General features: G+C 41.6%; 1 protein-coding gene across 1 annotated transcript in view; it reads right to left on the reverse strand.

Annotated features, from left to right (window-relative positions):
* The window catches only part of PCOLCE2 (procollagen C-endopeptidase enhancer 2), a 64,953-nt gene that overhangs the window by 6,831 nt on the left and 38,744 nt on the right, over positions 1 to 19,378 (reverse strand). Inside the window, exons 5-7 of the mRNA XM_037040308.1 lie at positions 18,841 to 18,977; positions 7,422 to 7,576; positions 3,196 to 3,279 (exon numbers count right to left, since the gene is read on the reverse strand). Of these exons, the coding sequence (XP_036896203.1) occupies positions 3,196 to 3,279; positions 7,422 to 7,576; positions 18,841 to 18,977 (376 nt within the window). The remainder of the gene's footprint in view (positions 1 to 3,195; positions 3,280 to 7,421; positions 7,577 to 18,840; positions 18,978 to 19,378) is intronic.

Raw genomic sequence — 19,378 nt, forward strand, 5'->3', positions numbered from 1 at the left:
ATGATGAACTCCTTTAACCTGACCTTATCTGGGAAGCACTTTATCTGCCCTTCCATTCTAAATGAGAGCTTTGCTGAAGAGAGTAATCTTGGATATAGGTCCCTGCCTTTCATGACTTCGAATATTTCTTTCCAGCCCCTTCTTGCCTGTAAGGTTTCTATTGATAAATCAGCTGAGAGTCTTATGGGAACTCCTTTGTGCAGATAACTGTCTCCTTTTTTCTTGCTGCTTTTAAGATTCTCTCCTTATCTTTAATCTTGGATAACTTAATTATGACGTGCCTTGGTGTGTGCTTCCTTGGGTTCAACTTCTTTGGGACTCTGAGCTTCCTGGACTTCTTGGAAGTCTATTTCCTTTGCCAGTTTAGGAAAGTTCTCCTTCATTATGTTTTCAAATAAGTTTTCAATTTCTTGCTCTTCCTCTTCTCTTTTTGGCATCCCGATGATTCAGATGTTAGAACATTTAAAGTTGTCCCACAAGTTCCTAAACCTCTCCTCATTTTTAAAAATTCTTATTTCTTTGTTCTGTTCCAGTTCAATGTTTATTTTTCTTTTTGCTACAAATTGTTGATTTGAGTCCCACTTTCTGTCCCTTCTCTGTTGGTTCCCTGTACCTTTTCCTCAATTTTGTAACCATTCTCAACCATTTCTGTGAGCATCTTGATTACCAGTGTTTTGAGCTGTGCATCTGGTAGGTTGGCTATCTCTTTGTTGCTTAGTTGTATTTTTTCTGGAGCTTTGATCTGTTCTTTCATTTGGGCCATATTTTTTGTCTTGGTGCACCTGTTATGTAGTGAGAGGTGGAGCTTTAGGTGTTTGCCAGGGCGGGGCAACTCAGTTGCTGTGTTGTGATGCTGTATGTGGGGGAGGGGTCCCAGAGGGAACAATAGTGCTTGCTCCACTGTCTGCCAGATTTCAGTCACTTCCCCTGCTTCCCACCAGCAAAGTGGGCCCTTCTGGTACAGGTTCCCAGGTGGATGGTTTTATGTACATTTTAGGACCCTGTGGGTCTCTCCAGCGAACTCTCCTGCGAGGCTGGGAGTTTCTCCCACTGCCGCCTCAACCCCCACAGGTGTTTTCAGTTAGAGGCTTTGAGGCTTTATTTCTCGGTACTGGAACCCTGGGTTGCGTGGTCTGTCTCACTCCCCAGTTGTTCCTCTGACTTCATCCCCACGCAAATGTGGGGCTGCCTGCTCCACCAGCCACCTCCTCACTGGGTCCTCCTGCTGCCACCTTGCTGGGAGTCCTCTCCACCCTGCTGCCTGTCTCCGCCCCTCCTACCGGTCTGTATGAATGTTTCTTCTTTAACTCCTTGGTTGTTGGACTTCCATACGGTTCAATTTTCTGGCAGTTCTGGTTGCTTTTTGTTTTTAAATTTGTTGTTGTCCTTCTTCTGGTTGTGCAAGGAGGCACAGTATATCTACCTACGCCTCCATCTTGGCCTGAAGTTCAAAGACCTTGACTCTTTAGGGGCAACACAATATGAGGGGGTTTGGGCCATGAGGATGCGTGGACACCCACCTTTCTGGGTCTCCCCCATCCCTCTCTTCAGCTCTCCTTTCTCCCGGAACTTTGGTTCATACCATGGGTCCCCATCTCTCTCTGATTGTCAGTAAATATCCATCTTTTTCTGGGTCTTTGATATTCTCTTTTTTATCTACCCTGTTTATATCATTTACCAAGTCAAAGTTGAAAACTGAGGTATAACAACACATTTTCTTGCTGACAAAAACAAAACAAACTCTAGCAAGATTCGGTCGCTTTTCGTTGTGTAGTTCTCACTTCTCCATTGTGACCCTCAGAGAAAGAAGCCTCGTTTGTGAGCCACAGAAGGGAAGGTGCTACGTTTCTCAAAGGCAGGCTCTTGGCACTTGGGTGGAGGCAGTTCCATGTGGCACGGGACTTGCATCGAGTGACTTTTTCACACACCTTGTCCCTGTCTGGAAAAACCAGGAGCCTCCTCAGTTACCTCCGTGACAACCCAAACTGCCACTAGAGGAATGTCACCAATGCTGGTTGAGAACTGATGAGCAAGTGGGGATAGTATTTGGCCATTTGGCCATGTAACCGAGTAACAGCAGAATAAATCAAGTTTTGGACTTGGCTCATATGAGCTTTTCGGGGTAAAGTGAGGACGCACTGTTTATGTAACATGCAAAGCTCACAAAAGCTCAGAACCCTTCTCCTGCCTTACTCGGGTGCTTGGTGATGAGTGCTCAGTGCAGAACGTCAGTGTGTAGCCCAGGGGAGTTAGGCGGCTCCAAAGGACAGGCAGGGGTATTGCCTTAAGCGCCTCTGATAGGAGTCTAGACCGGCTGTGCTGGCAGTGACACCTGGTGCTGCTTGTTCCCATTTTTCGCCAGTTACGGGAAGATACCAGCATGCGAACTCCAGCAGGACTTAGGGCCCAGGCTCCTCAGCGCCCGCATTCCCTGCCACACGGCCTGCTGTGCCGCTGGCAGCAGGCAGAGCCTCTTCCGGGAGGCCCTGGGTTCGGGGTAACCCTTTAGGCTCCAGCGACTTTCTTTTCCTGGTGATACTTTTTTAAAATATTCCTTCGAAAAATAAGCAACATAATTAAATTTGGTGTTTTTTGCTTCTGGGTGTGTTTCACAAAAAGTGCAATTGTTTTTTAGTGTAAAAAGCTCTTATAAATTCTAAGTCATTAATTAGCTAATGTCTCCTCGGTTTCTAATTTATAAACATTTCCAAGTGGATTTCTGATTTGTAGGTTTTAATCGAGAGCTTTAGAAGGACCCCACAGAGGAAATAGTTGAATTTCTTGTGAGAGGAGCCAGGCCAGTTCTGTTTCAAACTTACTTAAGTTGAATTATAGATGTGTGAAAAAATAATCAATACATGAAAAATATGTGGGAACAAAAAGTATACAGGCTTTTTTTTCTTTTCCAGGAATACTGAGCTAACCAGAATACACAGAATAACGGTACCATGTACCAGGAGTCAAATTAAGTTTATGTGAAAAAGTATACTTGCTGTCCACATGTTTTTCTCAGTTGTGAAATCCAGCACTTCGAAGAGCACAAGTCAGTGCACCATGGTGTGGGGGAAAATATTTTCTTGGGTAAATCAAGCGTGTAACTTACCCTTCACCATCACATTCGTGGCGGTTCCTTTGAGACGAAGCATGCAGTCTCAAGTTTCTTATTAAAGAGAAAAGGCTAGTTTCACTTCTTACCAAAGTTACTTGAACAGTAATTGCTTTCTAGGGTACCCGTCCATCTACACTTTTGTTGACATATGGCCACGGTGGGTTTTAAACCTTAATTCAAAGAAGAAAGTCATAAGATTCAGGAATATGAATTCAAGTATAATTGGCATTTCGATATGAATCTATCAATTTATAATTCCCATTTATTTCCCTGAGCCACCAAAATGTCATTGTGATGAACTAATTAAAGAGCGCGCAGAAGAAATTCTTCATGCTACCGACGACTACACCAGTTTCCTTGGCATAACTGAATAGTCTTTCCTGCATGTGAAACCTGAGATAAAAGACAATTCACATTTACCCCCATTCTCTTCTCCCTCTACATAAAACTAGCACCATACCCCGAAACACACAGAGTCTCCATCTGCCCTGCTTAGAAAAATCTAGTACAACAAATATGAACTCAGAAAATACAGGTTAATCCTCCACTTTACACAAGGAGTCCCACGGTGTTCCTCCTGGAGAAGGAGGGAGCCTTCTTGGTGCACTTAAAACAATTGCCTAAATGTGACTAGTAAAGGTAATTTTTAAAAACACTGCTCATGTGTAGAGTGTGTTTGTTATACCTGTACTCAGCTGCAACCAGTTACTAAACATTCATGTTGGGCCTGTCACTGCCTGTCCAGAAATATTTTTGGTTGTCACAACTACGAGGGTGCCAGCAGCACCTAGTGGGTAGGGTGCTGCCCACACTGGACAGCACCCAGCAGCAACGAAGGACACGGCCCGAATGTTAGCAGTACACCGAGAAGCCGTGAGGTAACAAAATGGAAGTATTTAATATCGCCATCATTAAAAATGTTTCAAAAGTATTTGCTAATTATTTATACAGATATAGCAATATTCTAGGAAGAGTATTTTAAATAAAACAACTGTAACAAAATGATACTGGGTAGGTAAGAATTTGTGATTGGAATATTGCCCTGTTCATAGGTTCTGCCAGCTCTGTTTTGAATTTATTACTTATTTATTTACTCTTAATTTGTACCCCTGCTTAACTCCAAAAGGGATCTGAACTGAACTGCAATATTAAAATATATACAATGTCATGATAAATACATATAATATAATGGTTTAAGCACACACACACATTTCTTTGTGAGATGAAGAGCTCAGTGAACATGCAGGGGTGTCCAACCTGTGGCCAGGGGGCCCCATGTGGCCCAGGATGGCTATGAACGTGGCCCAACACAAAATCGTAAATTTACTTAAAACCTTTCTTTGCTCATCAGTTTTCATTAGTATTTATGTATTTAACGTGTGGCCAAAGACAACTCTTCTTTTTCCAGTGTGGCCCAGAGATGCCAAAAGTTTGGACAGCCCTGTTAGAGGGAACAGTGTCCCAGCAGTTGGAGGCTGACATGCACTTAATTCACTGAACCAAAGGGCAGTGGCATCGGCGAGTACACAAACAGACCCCGATAGAGGCGGCAAGCAGTCTCGTGATCAACTCACTCCCCAGTTCCCGCAGCTCTTTTCCCAATTCTTTCTCATTCTCCTAACCCTTGGTTCTCCCACCTCCCCTCTCATTGTCGGCAGGTGAGCCTGCCTAGTTCCCAGAGGGAACAGAGGTCACAGCAGGAAATGTCCTCAGATTCCCCACCCAACCTTCCTGTTGTCTTTACCCCCCTCCGCTTCCTTTCCTCCCCTGAGAGAGGAGGTTGCTCCACCTCTGGTCTAAGGTGTGTCCAGTCAGCCTTCTGGAGGCCACTGCCTCCCACCTTTGCAGAAATTTCCTCCTCAGTTCATTCCCTCTGTCTGCCACCGTATTTTCTTTTGCTGGCTACTTCCCATTAGCTGTAACCTCCTCCAGACACTCAAAGCCTCTCTCCCTCCCTGAGGGCCAAACTTGTGGAATGAGTTGCCAGAATTCTGTCTCCATTTTTTCACCATGTTCCACAGGCCTCAACCCACTGTGTATGGTTTCTGTCCACACAGCTGCACTCACACAAGTCTTGCTAGGGTCCCCAGCAGCCGCCATGCCGTGAAATCAAATGGAAACATTTGAATCCTTCCCTCTTTTGATGTCTGTCAACCTTGGCTCTACTGACCACTTCCTTCTTAAAACACTCCCTTCTGTGGCCTCTGTGACCCAGGCTGCTGCTTCCTCCCTCCCCTCTAACATCTCCTTTCTGGTCCCCTGTACCACCATACCCTCTCCCCTTTAATATGCTGGAATTCCTAGAGATTTAACCCAGCCCTTTTCCTTCTTTCATGCTAACCTCTCCCTAGGCAATCTCATTCCGGATCATGGTATCAACCATGTACATGTTGACCGCTCTCAAATTCAGATAGCTAGCTTAAATCTCCCTTCTGGTCTGGGAGCCCATAGATGTAATTGTCTGCATGACATCTCCATTTGAGTATCTCACAGACACCTCAGATGCAACAAGCTTAACTTATATATCTACCCCTAAACCCAGCTCTCAGCTCCAGGGAATGGTTACGTTATCCCCTGCGCTTTGCAAACCAGGGGCCGGGAGGCATTCTTGACACCTCCCTGATCTTCCTAATCCAATTCACCCCCGACCCCTGTCAGTATCTCCCAAGGTCCCTGGCTTGCACAACAGTCAACATCTCTCGACTGTCTCTGTCTTTCTGTCACAGCACAGTTCCTCTGCACAGCCACACGAACCTACTGATGCTCCTGACCCCTACAATCGATTCACAGTGGCCTGAGTGATCTTCTTCACAGTGCAAATCTAATCCCGAACTTTGCTTAATCTATCAACAGTTTCCCCTGCACTTAAAATAAAATGCAAAATACTTAGAGCATAAGGAGAGAGGTGGTAGGGACTAAAGGTGGATCTAGAGAGAATGGGGATGAGGTGTGATGGTCTTACACACCCCATGAAAGAGTTGTGCTCTCGTACTGTCCAGTTTGGTAGCCACTAGGCCATGAGGCTTTCTAAATTCCATTAAATTAAAGATTCCTCAGTGCCACTGGCCACATCTGAAGTTCTCATCAGTGGCTAACATATTGGAGGGTATGGTTGTAGAGAAGGACTTGGTCGGCTCTGTGTGTGCGCGGTGCAGGGACGTGCAGTGGGGAGGGAACGCAGAGGAGGTGGAAGATGGCCCTAAGTGGGTGGCTCTGATGCTGTGGGCCAGGTCTGGGGACACAGGCAGAGCGGCAGGTTCAAGGAGGAGAACAGTGTGATAAAAACAAGTTGCATGCGATGGGCTTTAATTTAAATGTCTAGCAGTTGCAAAACTCTAGGAGATAAATACAAATCCATGTTTGTGACTCAGAAAGCTGGGGAACCACCTAAGCACTAAGCTGTGACCTGATAATTCACTGAAAAGATGAAGGACACCAGAGTCCACCGAGAGAAACTGGAGAAATACTGCTGAAACATGAGGCAGTACTCTTCCCAACCACAAGGGGGCACACGAAGAGAGTGCTCAGAAAAACAGCTCTTCCTGAAGTGCCTGTACTCAGAGTAAACAGCCTCACTTTGAAGGTACAGAAAATAGTGGGCCATAAAGGTGTTCTTATGTCAACTTGTTTCATTCCTTAACCTTAGATCCTTCCTTCTCACATTTCTCTCCTCCTTGGATTTAGATTTTGATATGTGAAGTCTGAAATCCCAGTGCGTGGAGCTGACAGATAAAGAGACTAGCCTCCCCAATTCTTAGAGCATATCCCAGCCAGACTTTCCCAACTGGCTTCTGTATTTTTGCTTGACTTCCTTCAATTTGAAAAAAATAACATATTTTGCATGACACATTTTGGAGCAAAGAAAAAAAAAGCCCCATCAAATACTGGCAGATTCGGGCTGGCTTTAGCTCAGCGGGTACTTCGATTCCCAAATACTGGCAGATGCGAAAGCAGGCAGGTGTGAAGGCCCTGGAACTTTAACCTAAAACACTGTAATTCTATGCAGTAAAAAGAAAACCATAATTTTATAAGTGCCAAAAAAGAAAAGTCAGTCTTATAATGATCTGTTACTAGGTTCCCTAGTAATTTTTAAGTGGTTATAATTTTCTTAGATGACATTTAAAAATAATAATACGAATAATTATTATTATACCATATACTTTTCTTTCATTATTGGAGTCATATTCTCTTACATATGTTTTCATCTTATTTATTTTAGTTTCAAATATCTTTATTTGATATTTTGTACTTCAAAAGATTTAAAAAAATATTCGTTAAGTTTGTGAACAAATTTCAAAAGAAACAAACTCACCTGTAGTCGCAGTGAATGTGGTGGTGACTGGTGATGCTGTAGTTGTTGGCAATTTTTTTGGCCTGAATTTGTAGTGACCAATAAATCCATCTGCAGTTAAGCTTAAGTCTGAGAAAAACTGAATGAGAAGTTCATTTCTCTCCGACACAATTGGCCTAAAAGAACAAAAACATGTTTAAATAAATATACATTTTAAAGCATAAGTGGTACTTCTCTGAAATGTAGACTTTTCTAGCTTTCCATGAATTCCTGACAAGTTACTACTTGTTTATAGCTTGTTTTAGCTTTTACTACTTAAAAGCTAAAATACTTTAAAGAAGTGAATGCCTTACTCTGTTCAATATTAATGCTAATCGCTAACATTTACTGGGGGGTTGCTAAATTAGGCACTGTGCTTTATGAAAACCCATCAAATTCTATTAGCACCACAACCCTAATATTATCCCCCTTTTATGGAAGAGGCAACTGAAGTTCAGAGAGTTCAAGGGATTTGCCTGAGGCCCTTGAGCGGTGCATAGGAGAGATGGGATTTGCACCTGGGACCAGGTGGTGGACATGGAGACGGATGTAAACACTGAACTGTAGCTGGTTCTCCACAAGCACCTCAGGATTTAGCCAGACAAGGGAACTGCACGGCTTCTTTGAATGAGGACTCTGGGTCCTAGGTGGCCAGGGAGCCAGGCATGCTGTCTGTGGAGAAACTGAATGAGTTCCCAGACCCTGTGAAGACGCAGCCAGAGGGCTGGTCACCTGGAGATAAGGAAGCCACGCAGGGTGTGACTCAACCTCTGTGTCATGTTCAATGTACGTTGTTAGGTGTGCCTGAAGTGGAAATATTTCGGTCTCTAATCTTGGTAGCAAATGTTCTGAAGGAGAAAAAGGAACTGATTGTTTTGTTTTGGTGGTCACAAATGACTTCATTAAAAACTACTTGTAAAACTATTTCAGGGTTTGCTTGGTTAGCTGACACTGAAGATCTCCTGGTGATAATAACGGAGGCTCAAAAGCTCTCTTAAGTCTCAGGGGTTAACTGTGTTACACAAGACAGTAGTTTCATTCAACCTTTGCTGTTATTATTTAAACAATGGCAAAAAATGTTGTTTGGCTAATTCTATTTAAAAACTAATGCAGAAGTGGAAAAAATAAACAAATCACTTCATTGAGTTAATTAATGGTTTGACTAAAGTCCTTTGTAGAGGCACCTTCTCAGCCAGATCACTTCTTGGCATCATGGGCAGCAAACAAGGAGGCAGCTCGTTTTCCCACCTATCAGCTACTTTGAGTGGGGATCGGTCAAGGGGAGGGTAGAGCTGTACTTGACCCAACCAGCAAGAAGACTTGCAAGATCTCTTTCTGCCCCGAAGGTTGTTACCCTCTGAGCCAAGGGATCCGGCAAAGCCACAAGTGAGCTTCATGATCTCCATTAATGGGGTTTGGGGCATGAAAGTGAGCAAGGAGATTGAAATAATGCTTCTGAGAATCAAGGCTTTAACAGAAATATTCTGTCTTGCTTTTGAAAGCACATTCCATTAAGCAAATATAAACAGTGTGCTTAAAACGCAAATTCTCAACTACAATTACCAATAAAATGATCCTCTTGTTTAAATGATAAAATTATAAAAGGCAGTTATTATAATCACCAAAGGAAACCCGAAGACCCAACCCAGTTGGCCTTCTAGGCAGGTTGTTATAATTATAGTGATCATTCACTGCCTTTTCTATGAGCTAATCTTGGAAGCATATATTAGAAGCTGAATTTTCTCAAGGAAGAGTATTTCAGTAACAGTCTTATTTTTGTTACAGTGCTACTGAGCTTTCCTATGAATGTGACAGAATCATGGTGCCATAAATGTACTGAGGTTGCAACTCACTAGAAAGGCAAGATGAAATCTCACTGGGACCAACTCCGCCCTGGCACACCCCAGGAATGGACGGAGGAGGCTGCTTCCTTTTGAGAGCCGCTATATGGGCTCTCCACTTTGCCAACCCAGTCTGCCTCTTCTTCAATCACTGGTCAGTCGACCGCCACGTCCTGCCAGTTTTGCCTCCTAAATACTCCTTGTTCCACCTTCTGCCGTCCATCTCCACAGCTCCTACCTCCTTGACTTTACCTGGACCCTGGCCGCAGCCTCCTAACCGGCCTCCTGCTCATCATGTCCAGGACAGGGGTCCAGAAGCACCGGTCCTGTCACTTCCTGCCTAAATGCACTTTGAGGGCTCCAACGCCTGCAGGACAGGGAACCAAACTGAACGCTCCTGCCTCCTCTCTCTCTCTAGGCCCCACCCCAAGGTTTGGGCTCCAGAGCATGCATTTCCCCTTTTATCTGTAGAATTACAGGTATGTATGCATTACTAAACAATATAGTATACAGTGAGCGTGCTTCTAAACTTCATATAAATGAAAGGCTATGGTGTACATTTTTCTGTAATTTTTTCACTCTTGACATTGTAATTGTGAAAGTCATCCAGTTTTCCCTGCTGTAGTGTGCTGTGACACAATTTAACTATTCTCTTGTTGATTGACATTTTGTTGTTCGGTCCCCCCACCCCTGCACCCTGCCAATTACAAACAATATTGCCTAGAACATCCTTGCACATGTCTGGGGTGCACATGGGCAAAGGTATGATTGGTGGACACCCTGGGAGGGAGGGTATATGCTCTACTCCAAGGTCACAGGATAGATACTCATTTTCAACTTTATTAGATAACGTGAAACTGATTTCCAAAGTGGTTGTGCCATGCACTCTTTTCAAAGATTGTTCACTGTGTACCTTTCTTCTTTGGGGAATGCCTTTTGCCCACTTTTTCTACTTAGTTGTGCCATATTCCTTATTAATTTTTATGGTTTCTTTTTTAAAGGATTTTATTTATTTTTTTTAGAGAGAAGGGAAGGGAAGGAGAAAGAGAAGGAGAGAAATATCAATGTGTGGTTGCCATTGGCACACCTCCTACCGGGAGCCCAGCTCTCAACCCAGGCATGTGCTCCGACTGGGAATCCAACCAGTGACCATTCACTTTGCAGTACGATGCTCAACCAACTGAGCCACTCCAGCCAGGGCTAGGATTTCTTGATATACTCATATTGTGAGACCTAATTCTTTGTCGAATACAAATATGCTTCCATTTTGTGCCTTCTCTTTTCCTTCTCTTTAAGGTATATTTTGATGTGCAGTTTTCATTGAAGTTTCTCATTTAAGATTCCAACCCCTCTGTAATTAACTTTTGTGTGCTGTTAGATACGAACACATTCATTTTCCCATGTGGCTGAGAGTTGCCCCTGCATTATTCTGCATTAAGCTCACCCAGCAGGCCCCACCAGGCCCGTGGGTCTCTGTGCAGTGCCCAGTGTGCAGACACAGGGGGGATGTTTCTGGCCGTGCCTCTGGGGGAACCAGACTGTCTTAGCCACAGCAGCTTTCTGACCCAGCTCCATCACGGGGAGAAAATCCTCCTGCCGGGTCCTTCTTCAAATCTGTCTTAGCATCACCCTCCCACCGTCCGGCAATTCCACATGCATTTTAGAGTCAGACTGTCAGCTTTAATGAAAACCAATTTCAACATTTTTAATGGTTTTGATTCTCCCTATTCATGAGGACAGTATAGAACTCCATTTATTTAGGTCTTTAAGGTTTTATCATTTTAAGGCCTTGCACACAATTTGTTAAATTTATTCTTGAGTGTTTAATATTTTTGTTGCCATTAAAATATCTTTTTAAAAATAAAAGCCTATAAATGCAAGCTACTTAAGACAAGATAGTCTTGAATAAATTAATATCTTAACACATAAAAACATAAATCTGCAAATCACATTTTAAGCTGGTAATGTATGAAATCGATTTTCTAAATTCAAGCCCATCTTGAATTCCTGGTCAGAGAGCATTTTTTTTATACATTGTTAGATTTGGCTTGCTAATATTTTCTTCTTTTAGGATTTATTTTTCATCACATTCGTAAGTGAGATTGGTCTTTAACATTGTTTTCTGATACTGCCTTAACTTGTTTGGGTGTCGATTTATATGGGCATTATGAAAATAGTTGTGGAACCACCATTTTTCTCTGAAAGAGTCACATAGTGTTAAAGGGATCTGCTCCTCAGATGTCTGTCCGGGCTCACAGAGAAGCGCTGTCTGGGCCTTCCGCCCACCCCACCCCCACCTTCATAACTTTTAACTGTGGATCAAACTTCTTTAGTAATTATTTGGCAATTCTGGATTATTGTTGTTTTCTGTGCTTTTAAAGAGTAGTTATTGTATTTTATTTGAGATGTAAGTTAACCTTTACCGTTAAGTATAGTGTCAAAATTTTGGAGCCAAGGAAGGCTGAATATGCATCCTATTTGTATTGCTGTTATTTTTTTAAAAATTATTTGTTGAATTTATCAGAGCAACATTGGTTAATAATTACATATAAGTTTCAGGTGTACAATTCTATGGTATACCATCTGTATATTGTATTGTGTGTTCACCGCCCCAAGTCGTGTTCATTTTTGGTTGAAAAAAAGTATTTTCTCCCATTGATGGGTGCAGTGTTTTCTATTCATTAGAACAAGCCTGTTAAGAAGTGTATCTTAAATCTTCTGTATCCTAATCTTCCATCTTTCTCTAATTCACAGTTAATCTATCAATTATTGAAAGAGATGTGTTTAAAATCTCCTGCAATAATAGCGGATTTTGTAAATCTTTTACTTTTTATTCATTTTTTTGCTTTACATATTTCTGACATCAATACAAGTTTAATAATACACTTTTATTATAAATGATAAATTGCACTTTTTATCATTATATAGTAACTACTTTTAGTAATGCTTTCTGCCTAAAATCTACTTTTTTGATATTATTAAATCTATGCCAATTTTCTTTCAATTAGCATTTGCTTCCAATATCTTTTTCTGTCATTTTATTCTCAAATGCCCTGTGTTCTTGTTTTTTGGAGAGGTGTCTTATCAATAGCACATGACTGGTTTTGCTTTGCTATCTAGTCTAACAGTTTTTACCTTTCCATTAATGATTTGATCCATTTGCATTTACATTGATTACAGGTACATCTAGAGATATTTCTACCATCTTATTTTGTGCTTTTTATTTGGCCTGCCTTTTTTGTTTCTCTTTTTATTGATTATCCTATATTATAGTGTCCCAACTTCTCTTCTTGGCCCTCCTCCACCCAGCACCCCCGACTCCTTTGTTCATGTCCATGGGTCAAGAGTATAAGTTCTTTGGCAACTCCATTTCCTATACTTGCTCTTAACATCCCCCTGCCTGTCGTGTACCTACCAATTTGTACTTCTTGGTCCCTGCATCTTTTCCCGCATTCCCCCAGAACTCCCTCCCAGCTGGCTACCTTCCCAATGTCCTCCATATCTATGATTTTGTTTCTGCCCTGCTTGTTTGTTTAGTTTGCTTTTTAGATTCAATTGTTGATAGTTATGTACTTATTGCCATTTTAATATTCATAGTTTTGGTCTTCTTTTTCTTATAAATAAGACCCTTTAGTATGTCGTATAATAATGATTTGGTGAAGAAGAATCCCTTTAGCTTTAACTTGTCTGGGAAACACTTTATTTGCCCTTTGATTCTAAATGATAACTTTGCTGGATAGAGTAATCTAGGTTGTAGGTCCTTGCTTTTCATCACTCTGATACTTTTTGCCAATCTCTCCTAGTCTGAAAAGTTTCTTTTGGGAAATCAGCTGATAGTCTTATGGGAACTCCTTTGTAGATAATCATAGCTTTTCTCTTGCTGCTTTAAAGATTCTCTCTTTATCTTTAACTTTTGGCTTTTTAATTATGATGTTTCTTGGTGTGATCCCCTGCATCCATCTTGTGTGGGATTCTGTGCTTCCCAGATTTGTATGTCTATTTCCTGTACCAAGTTAGGGAATTTTTCTTTTATTATTTTTTCAAATAGGTTTCCAATTTATTTTTTCTTTCTCTTCTCCTCCTGGGGCCCCTATGATACAAATGTTGAAATGGTTGAAGTTGTCCCAGGGGCTCCTTACACCATCCTCAATTTTTTTGGATTCGTTTTTCTTCTTATTATTCTGATTTGATGTCTTTTTCTCTCTTATGTCCCAAATCATTGATTTGATTCTTGGCTTCATCCACTCTATTGCTGATTCCCTGTAAATTGTTCTTTATTTCAGTAGTATCTCCTTCATTTCTGACTGGATCTTGTTTATGCTGTTGGGGTCCTCACTAGGTTCTTTGACCATCCTTTTAACCAGTGTTTTGAACTCTGCAACTGATAAATTGCTTAGCTCCATTTCATTTAGCTATTTTTCTGGAGTTTTGATCTGTCCTTTCATTTGGGCCATGTTTCTTTGTCTCCTTGTTTTGGCAGCCTCCCTGTGTTTGTTTCTGTGTATTCGGGAGAGCTGCTTTAACTCCATGTAGTAGGCATCCTGTAGGGTCCAGTAGCACAGCCTCTGCTATCTCTCATCCTGGGTACTCAAGGTGTGCCCTCCACGTGGGCTAATTATTTCCTCCTCTTGTAGTTGAATCTTGATTGCTGTCAGCTGATCAATGGGAGGGATTTTTTTTTTACCTAGGCCACACAGCTGGTAGATTTGTCTGTGACCACTGGCCAGCAACCACTTTCCTCTGTCACTTGTGGAGTTGGTTGGGTGGTGGTGCTCCACCACCCTGGTAACTGTCCACTTGGTATGTAGGCTCTGGGGTTTCCCAGGTGGTGCAGGCCAAGGTCTGCCACTATTTGTGTTCTGTCTCAGGCCCCTTGGTGTAAGGTATGAAGTGATCTACAGATGCCTGCTGCTCATGCAGGGCCTGGGGCCACCCAGCAGAAGAGATGGGGGGGTGGGCTCAGCCATTGATGGTTTCTGAGTGACTCTAGGAAGGTCTGAAGCCTGTGCCTAGCCCAGCCATTCCTAAGGAAAAGACACTGTTACCACCTTCATGTGTCCATAAGTTGGATAGGGTGGAGCCTTAGGTAATTTTAGGGCGGGGCTAACCATGTGAGACAGGTTGATGGAGTCTCAGATATGGGCTGCTGCACTGTGGCTCTGTGTGGGGGAGGGCTCAGAAAAGGAACAATGGCTGCTGTCTGTAGTTCTGTCCAGGAGGAAGCTGTCCCCCAGCTCTCACCCTGATGCCAGACACTTCAGTTCCTCACCACATACCACTGGTGGTCTTCAAGGTGCTGCCCTGATGGTGGAACTCTGAGGGAGTAGGTCTGAGTAAGTCTGTATGTGGGGCCCTCCAATGGGAGATGTGTGAGAATCCCAGTTTCTTTCACCAACCCAACCTCTACTGGTTTTTATAGCCAGAAGTTATGGGGACTTATTTTCCTGGCACTGGAACCCTGGGCTGGGTGCTCTGGTATGGGGCTGGGATCCCTTGCTCCCAAGATATCCCTCTGTTTATATCCACGACATGTGGGTTTGGGACCAGCCTGTTCTGAGTCTCTGTTTCCTCCCCTCTGCCCCTCCTACCTGTCTGGATGAGTGTGGTTTCTGTAATTCTTTAGTTGTCATACAGCTTGATTTTCTGACAGTTCTGACTAATAGTTTAGCTGTAATTTTGCTGTGGTTGTGCAAGGAGGTGAGCCACATTTACCTATGTCTCCATCTTGACTACCTACACTTTTTCTTTTTAGATCTTTTTTCTCATTTCACATTTTCCTCCACTGTTTTGTAAGTTAAAGACTTCTACTTTTTCTAGAGGTTACCCTAAATTTACCATCCATGTTTACTTTAGTTTATTATAAAATTTATTATCTTCATCCCACTTTCAGATAACACAAGGGCCTCAGAATCTTTCAACTCTCATTACCAATATCTTTGCTCAGAGTTTCTTTCTGCATCTCAGTCCTTTATCCTGGGATCATTATCTTTGTGTCTGAAGTTTCTTAATGATGTTTCTTAACTTCATAATGAAGTTTCTTTGGTTAAGGTCTATTGGTGGTAAACTCTCTCAGCTCTTATTTAACTGAAAAGGTCTTTATTTCACCCACACTCACAAAAGGGGCTTTTCATAATTTGAGATTGACAGTTATTTTGTCTCAGTACTTTGAAGATATTGTTCTAAGACCTTCTAACTTCCACTGTTGCTACTGAGAAGTCAGTTGGTAGGTTAATTGTCTTTCCTTTGTGATAATCTGTCTTCTCTCTGGCTATTTTTAAACATCTCTCTGCCATTCTGTTGTAATGGTTTTATTGTAATACACATAGGCATGGATATGTTAATATATATGTTGCTTAGAATTTATTGAGTTCTTAGGTTTGATGGCTGATCCAGTGTGGATTTTTCATCCACATTGGAAAAATATCAGGTATTATTTCTTCAAATGTCAGATCTTCTCCATTCCCTATGTTTTGTCAGGGAACTCTGATTAAATGTTTATTAAGATACTTTCACTCCAGCCTCTATGACTCTTAACCTCTCCTTCGTATTTTCTATCTATTTGCCTCTTTGTGCTGTATTCCAGTTAATTATTTCACATCTGTTTCTCAGTTCTCTCATTCTTTCTGGAGCTGTATCTTATCATTTATTTAACACATATATTAATTTTTGTATGTGTAAATTATTATATGTCTCAGTTCAGGAAATTGTGTTAGGCTCTTTGTTAAATCTGTCTGAGTATTTCTGAGAGTCTCTTGTTTCTTGTCATATATTCAATAGCCTGCCCTTTATAGGTTCTCAATTAATATATTTTGCATGAATTTCTGTAAGCATTCATATTCTGTATCTCATAATTTCACTATATATGCCTTCTATGGGCCTGATTTTACTGCTTATTTCTGCTGATTCTTGTTTATGTCTGCTTTCCATTTGTGTTTTGTGATTTGATTGGGAACTTATGTTTCTCAAAACTTTACTCCTAGGTATTCTTATCTAAGTTAAGATGCATTCTTCCACAAAGAATTTGTGTTTTCTTCTGTCAGCCCCTGTGGACATACCTGAGGGAATATTTTAATTGTTTTTAGAGTGAGATGGAGGGATACAGGATGGGAAACATTGATTGGCTGCCCAGACTGAGGCTGGAACCTGCAAACCTAGACATGTGCCATGGTTAGGAATCAAACCTGCAACCTTTTGGTCCAGGATGATGCTCCAACCCAGCCACACAACTAGGGCCAACTTGGAAACTCTTTAAACTAAGTTCCTGACAGCAGTTTGTTTTGTTTGTTTGTTTGTTTGAACAGTTAAGTAGTATAAAATGTAACCTCAAACTCACATGTGGACTGTTGGGTTCTCACAAGAAACTACCTCTTCTTAAGTTTACCAAAAGTGAAGGCCAAAACAGCCAATTTTTCCCTACTATCACCCTGTGTCATGGAGAAAATGAGTTCAATCTCATTGGTGGCACTTTCTTTAGGTCCCTTATTTATTCTGTGTCTTCAATGCAGTCTTCCCCCTTGCCTGGACTCTGAGCTTTGTCTTCTGTTCCCAAGCATAGTATGTTAAGGATGAAGTTCTAGGTCATCAAAAACTGACTCATGTCCAGAAGAAAGCTGCCACCTTCAAGTACAGTACTTCTTTATCTCTCTGGATTTAGGCTTCTCATCCTTGCCATCTTGGATGGTTTTGCCAACTCTGCAATGCTTTACCTTCTTTTAACTTTAGGAACATTGATAGATATTTTTTTCTAGGATGGTTTCAAAGGGTAGCTTATTTGCCTTATTTCTAGAAAATGAAACTTGCTTTTTAAAATATTTGGATATGAAGAGAAAGAGACATGTCAGAAAAAGCTGGAGCAGGGTAGAGAGTTGAGAGGGACTTGCTTGTTTTGTTTTGTTAGAACTTATTTATAGGTTATAGGGGAGGAACAGAAAAAGGAGGCAGAGCTGAAGATGGAGAGAAACAGGACTGCTGGGTAAGGAAAAAATTTCAGGTAGAAAAGAAGGAGCTCAAGAGGGCGTGATAGGCTAATGGCCCTGAAATGTCCATGTTCCAATTCCTGGAATTTGTGACTGTGTTACTTTATATGCAAAGGGACTTGGCAGAGAAGATTAAATTAAGGGTTCTAGGAAGGGGAGAGCTAATCCTAGGCTCTAAATGTAACCACAAGCACCCTCGTAAGAGGAAGGCTGAGACCAGAGAGGAGAAGGAATATGATGATGACCGATTGAGGTAGGAGTGATGCGCTGCCTAGACGGAGGAAGGAGCACAGCTGGGGAAGGAGCCCCGGCAGTGAATGCAGGCAGCCTCCAGAAGCCGAAAAAGGCCGGGAAACAAATTCTTCCCTCTGAGCATCCCAGAGGAATCAGCCCTGCTGACACCGATGTCAGCCCAGTGAGGCTGATTCCAGACTCCTGACCTCTAGAACTGGGAGAGAGAACAAACGTGTCCTTTTTAAGCCACTCCGAGTGTAGTGATTTGTTACAGCAGCCACAGGAAGAGAACATAAGGGACTCTTTTTCAGGTTAGAAATGGGCTTTTCTCCAACACACTTATCTATGAAGCCAAATTTGGGTATACTAATGTTTGAATTATAACTAACTTAAATGCATGAAAAAGTCTTAATTATTAACTTAACTTAAAGATAAATAAATTTAATTTAAATAAACCCTCTTTTAAACTCAAATATATCTGCAGAAACCATAGAAATGTATGTGAATGCATTAAAATTCTTAATTATTAATTAAACTTAAACATAAATAAATTGAAATTGAAAAAAACTTTTTAACTCAGATGTGTCTGTGGAAACCATAGAAACGTATCTAAAAGCAGGCGATGCATTAAATCCTATCATGTTTAGACAACAGAGTAGAAAAGTGTGTTTACTTTGGCAGAATGGTGACTTTGATGGTAAGCTGTAGTAATGTCAGTGGTCACTTTGCCCAGCATTGTATATAAAGGTTGAAATATCTGGCCCCCCAAAAAAGTCATGTGTTGCACCAAAATACAGCTTAGAGGGGTTAAGTAACGTGCCCAGAGCCACACAGCTAATAAACGGCAGAGCTCTTAGCACCATAAACATTCTGGTAAGTGCCTTTCAGGTTCATTCACCAAAAATTTGAGCAACAACAATGCAACGGGGAGCTCCAAGGCTCCTAAAGGTCCAGAACAGGACCTGATGAGCCAAAATCATCTGCCTCTGTCCTAGCTTCCTGCTTGCCTTGTCTGGATCCCCAGTAGGTAGCCCTCTGTGTTTTTCTCAGAACTTTCCCATTCACTCTGATGCTTTACCTCACCTTTGCAGGGCAGCGACAAATCCACACATCTGACTCAAAATAGGCCCCTGGGGTATCACCAGCTTCCTTTTATCTAGTTGGCTGTCAAGGCCTCTCTACACTTGTAGAAGTTGCTACTATTTGTGTCAGCTGCACTATTATAAAATCAAGATTTTGTGAACAAAACAACATAAAATCTTTCAGAAAATAAAATATAATTGAGCAGTTGGATAAGAAACAATTTTAGGGGCTCTAAAATATTTAGACAACAAAACAGGTGCTACTTACGCAGGTGGACTGTCACCACAATACTTCCCAATTCTTTTGGCGTCGTTGACTTCTCCCCCGTTAAACACAGCCACATAATCATACCGGCAGTAGTTATCACGCTCAACATCGAACTTCTCGAACTTTAATTCTATAAGCTTTAGTGAAAGCACAACATTAGAAAGGTCAGAACAGCATTGCCGAACATCCTCAGGTGGAATTCTTCCTCTCCCCAGATTTGGGGGGTACCATGATTTTCCTTTGTAAAACTATATTCATTCTGTTTAAATTATTCTTGTTTATTTTCATATTTTGTCTGTGGTATTCATATTTCTGGTGCTATTCTTTTGCTTTAAGTTTTAATCATTCCAAAAGATTATCTATATCTCAGATCAAGCATAGTTAGTATCTTCAACTTAGGAGCTCTGTCCACTTAGAGCTATAAAAGTATGGGATGAGTTGTTTGCAAAAGTCCACAAAGTAAGCTCTATTGCCATTCTAAGTTCTGCCCTGCAGTTAATATAGGAAAGTGGGTTCCAGAAAAGCCCAAATTCCTGAT

Source organism: Sturnira hondurensis, unplaced genomic scaffold (assembly GCF_014824575.4).
Source record: "Sturnira hondurensis isolate 20B ecotype Veracruz unplaced genomic scaffold, ASM1482457v3 Scaffold0000396, whole genome shotgun sequence".
Lineage (NCBI taxonomy): Eukaryota > Metazoa > Chordata > Mammalia > Chiroptera > Phyllostomidae > Sturnira > Sturnira hondurensis.